This window comes from Rhizopus microsporus (assembly GCF_002708625.1).
Source record: "Rhizopus microsporus ATCC 52813 unplaced genomic scaffold scaffold_1, whole genome shotgun sequence".
Taxonomy (NCBI): domain Eukaryota; kingdom Fungi; phylum Mucoromycota; class Mucoromycetes; order Mucorales; family Rhizopodaceae; genus Rhizopus; species Rhizopus microsporus.
Window position 1 is genome coordinate 1,713,845 of NW_019671916.1, and position 4,822 is coordinate 1,718,666.

The window sequence follows — 4,822 nt, forward strand, 5'->3', positions numbered from 1 at the left end:
TTGACTCTTTATTAAAGAAACGATTTAGTTTGCTTTTAGTTTTTTGTCTACTGGAACCCTTGGGGAAGACACCGTATTGAAAGCCAGAGAATAAAGGACAAAGGCAAGACGATAGAGACCATAAGCAAATGTAACCAAGGAAACCAACACAAATGAGTACAGATCCAAGTTGTTTGCCTTGAAGAATGAAAGATCTCGACGAACATCCCTTCTCTGTTCAATCTTTCCATCCACATGGGTAAACATGACCTCTTCTACCAGATCAGCTCCTCGCTGCTTACCGCGCGCATTTCTAATCTGAACCAGTGCCTTGAACCTGCCAACGTTTTGTTTGTACTTGCCTGTGGGATCATCAACGATATCCTTCACCAATTCAGTTGCCTGATCTTGTCTCAGTGTTCGCTTAAACCAACGGCCAATACCACAATCCTCAACACTAACAGCAGTAGCGGGTTGATCACAGAAAAAGGGGAATACAGCAACAGGCACAGCAGCATGCATTGACTCGTATAAGGAGCCAACACCACCGTGCGTGAGGAACAGGCAAGTAGAAGGATGATGAAGAATGGCGACTTGAGGTGCCCAGTCAACGAAGGCGATGTTGGAGTTGCCAGCAGGGTTTGTGAAGAAACTGTTGATATCATAGATTGTGTTAGATCGAGTGGTAATCATATCAGGGAATAGATCTCGAATGCCACGAGTAGACCATATGATGCCGTCAATATGCTTGGTTTCCATATTTTCAAGCAAGGCTGTCAAGATGAGCTTGATATCACTTGGTTTGGGCACAGCCCATTGACCAAAGGCGACATAGACGACCTTGCGATGATGATCGAGAAAGGTTCGAAGTTCAGTGTTAAGAGCTGGGTATGTTTGAGGGACAATAGGACCTATAAGTTCAACCAAAGGACCGAGAGGACGAGGAAATTCAAAGCCAAAGGCGATATTCACAATCTTGATACTGTCTTCCCAACTCTTTGGAGGAGTAATTGTGGGCTTGATACCAAGTGACATTTGTTCTTGAGCAATTCTCTTGGCAAACGATCGAGTGCCTATGAAGAAACGCAAAGGATTGATGACTCTGTCAGCAAGTCTTTCGTGAAATGGAACACCTTTGCTTATTGGACGATGAAGGTTAGCCGCATCGGAGTTAATATATGGTGCAGAAGCGTCTAATGAAAGCATGAGTACAAAATAGAAAGACACCAGTGTGTATGGTAGTTTACCAGGGCCTAGAGCCATTGTTAAAGTTATAATACTGGGTATCTTGGCTGACTTGGCAGCTTCCACGCAAGCCATGTTAAGGTGGTCACATAACATGACGTCTATGTTCTTTTCGTCGATTATATTGCGATGCTTATAGTATTCTATATATAGCTCTTAGCAACCGTATTTGGTAAGAATTGTATTGTTTATACCATTTGTAAAGTTTGTGAAAAAGCCTTTTTCCATGTCAATAACTCTTTCTACTGTTTCCATAGAAAGTATCTTTTCAAATATAGCACGAGATCCTCCTGACTGAAATATAGCGGGGCCGCTCAAGGCAAGTTCAACGGAAGGATAATTTTTGATAAACTTTGCTTGATCTTCCTATAAAAGCCATCAGTATGTGAAGTTGTTATCATCTTTGTGTACTTACTCTTGTGTAAAAGATAGTGTGATGACCTCTAGCAGCTAGTTCTTCGAGGATCTCTAATACCCAAACGATATGAGATGCTCCACCCATGTTACAAGCAAATAGAACATTCTTTGGTTCACGGAAGTTAGCTGCCAGATCAAACGTTTCTTGAGCTGATCCAATAGTCAATTGGCTTGCTGCAGTAAGCAAAGCAAGTGTGATGGTAGATAGCTTCATTAAACAGACGAATGAATACAGTAAAGAGAAGTTAAACTTGTCCCCTTTTTATATTCCTTTTATATTTAAAGCTATGTTGATCTTCCTGCACAATTCATATAGAAATAAATATATCTGCATGAAAGAAGTACTATCGAGTGTAACAAGCAATAGGTTGGTTATCTGAGTAATATGTACAAATAGTAATGACAAAGTAGCTCATGCAAAAGGTACTCTTTTATGCTTGATAAATGAAGGAAACAACATGAATTGCATGACGCGTAACAGAAACAAGCTCTTGATTTAGTTCATCTGATGTTTATTAGAACTCTTATCTCAGCCATCGTTGTGTACTAGAAAGGAAAGTAAATATTTACTTTCAGTTATATTTTTAAATCTTGATAGACACAAAGAGACTATAACAAAGATGCAAGTTAACGACAGCCATAGTGAGTATCATAACGAGGGCAGGACCGTATGGGTCCTTATTTTCAGATAATGCAAGAATATGGATGACTAATTCTATGGAAAGGCTTAAAGGTATTCAGTCAACAAAGAAACAAAAAAGCATGATCAAGCATATTGATACTACAGCAAGAGGAATGAGAATAAAATACTGTCTTTCTTCTTAACTTCTATCAGCTAGAGTTTACTGAAGGAAATGGCACTAAGTCTTTTGAAACGTTCCAGTCACTGAGTGATAAGCACGAAGTGTATTACTTGGCTGATCAAATAACGCCAGGGGCTATTTTTAAAGTGCAAATCTCAAAACATCCGCCAAGATGTCATGCAGAAGGATCAACAGCTATACATCAATCATTTCTATGGATTAGATAAGCGCCAAAGGCAATTCGGAGTTATAAAGAACTATAAATAATCACTGTATTATCTTTTGGTTTTTATTATGGTTCAGGGTGTAGGTAGATGACAGCGATTGATAACGAAAAAGGTGATATTAAAGAACAGTATTATGGCTGTGGAAGCTGGGGAGACGTTTGTGACTAATATCTTATTTAAATAAAGATACGGACACAGCGTGGCTATCACAAAGTATCTTCACATAGCAAAGAGGTTGATTATCAAATGCCATGGACCAATGGTGTTACCGAACAGAAGCAAAAACATAGCTGAAAAAACTAACGCAGGAGGGCTATAATGTTGTTTGAGGGATGACAGCTGAAAGTAAAGAAGCTTCGGAGATAGGACTGAGTCAAAATTTGTATTTCAGATGGGCTCTTTTCTAGGGTAAATGAGAACCAAGGTATATTGCCCATCTTGGAAAAGCAGCGAATGCATTTGTCAAAGTCGAAAATATCAAATAGAAGCTGAATAAGAGTAGTATGACTAGAGATTTCGATTGCAGTAAATGAAACCAAACATTACAATTTTGTACTATAAGAGAGAAGAACGAGACTTGCTATCTATTTTGTTGTAGGAGTTATCAGGTGGGTGGAGGGCCGCATCTGACAGATTAAATAAACCTGACTATGTGTCCTCTATATGAGCATTGAAACATCGTCAGATGTTAGTGGAGATAGGACTTCAAGAAAGGAGAAGGGATCCGCATTGGTATGAGTTACTAGGATATGGATATGGGCAGTCTGTATTGCAGCGGAATCCGGGAGGAACGTATGGATGAAGAATGGAGCCAGCCAAATTTTATCCTGGCGAATACGTTTCAGAAAACGTTGAGCCAATCTGTATGATGCAGTGATTTCATGGTCCCTTCATGGACACATACATCCATGACTAGCTTCAATGGTATACGTCAGAGGAAGGTAGGCAGGCTGCAAAAAGAATAGCATGGTATCTATTGACAGAGGAACGATAGAAATTGGCAGTGTCAAGGCAGTTTGAGGATTAATCACTACACTGGAAAAGCTGAACAAAACGAAATGTCGAAATGCCGTAAAACGGAAGATCGGAGCTCTCTAAATAGCAGATGAAGTCAAAATCTTGTCCCAGGGAGGCCTTTGGACTCGTAATTGTGTAACGATAAAGAAAGAAATCCGTAAGGCGAGCGGAAACAATAGAAGACTAGATTTCCGGACAATGTGCATAGGAATCTAGCAGATTCGTTGGTGAGCAATGGGCGAATGGTAAGACCCAACGCAACTGAAACACTCCCTATGGAATAAAGGATCAGGTACCCCGTGAACAGAGCTGGTAAAGCAAAGAAAAGTTGATCTTAGGATAGATACAGCAATCGAAGAAGGCTGAGACAAACTTCGCACACAAACCGGATAATGCTGTGCAACAAAAGAGCGCACAGAACATGCCACAGTCCGTAAAGCACGAAAGAGCTCGAAATAATAACACAGGCACAAACGGATGAAAAGCGATGTGAATGAACATTATAGGCAGGGGAGTTGACCCAAGTATACACTCCTTTGTGAAAGGAAGAACAGACAGGAAAGCCCAAGTAAATCACCGATTGATGATAGAAACGGTCATACCAAGTGTGCATACGGTGTAATAAAAGTGGAAATCATCAGCTTCAGTCCTGCAATTCACCTGGTATTCGAAGCTCTTGGACAGGTATTCAGATGTGACTATTGGCCACTGAGATCACAATGTTCCTGAAAAAGGTAAATCATACTATGGGTATATGCCAGCAGCCTACCAGCTGTTTTGAAGCTCATCATCGCTTTCTTTTCAAGAACACTTACTAATCACAAATCCCACTCTTCTGCCTTTGTCTCACTATGTGGTGTAGCTAGTCTATTTCATTACATATTCAACAAAAGAAGCACACGCATTCACAAAATCTTAGGGACCAAAGAACAATAGATACCCCAGTTATCTAATAAATATTGAGCATCATTGACTCTTTATTAAAGAAACGATTTAGTTTGCTTTTAGTTTTTTGTCTACTGGAACCCTTGGGGAAGACACCGTATTGAAAGCCAGAGAATAAAGGACAAAGGCAAGACGATAGAGACCATAAGCAAATGTAACCAAGGAAACCAACACAAATGAGTACAGATC

At 40.0% G+C, this 4,822-nt stretch overlaps 1 protein-coding gene across 1 annotated transcript; it reads right to left on the reverse strand.

The window, feature by feature from the left end:
- Positions 1-445: 445 nt before the first annotated feature.
- On the reverse strand, positions 446-1,367 carry RHIMIDRAFT_310273 (UDP-Glycosyltransferase/glycogen phosphorylase; the record flags this gene model as incomplete). Its single annotated transcript, XM_023614643.1, has 2 exons — positions 1,227-1,367; positions 446-1,172 (listed from the first exon to the last, which is right to left on the reverse strand). Coding segments are annotated over exons 1-2 (819 nt in total), but the record flags the coding sequence as incomplete, so codon positions are not given.
- Between the last annotated feature and the right edge of the window lie 3,455 nt (positions 1,368-4,822).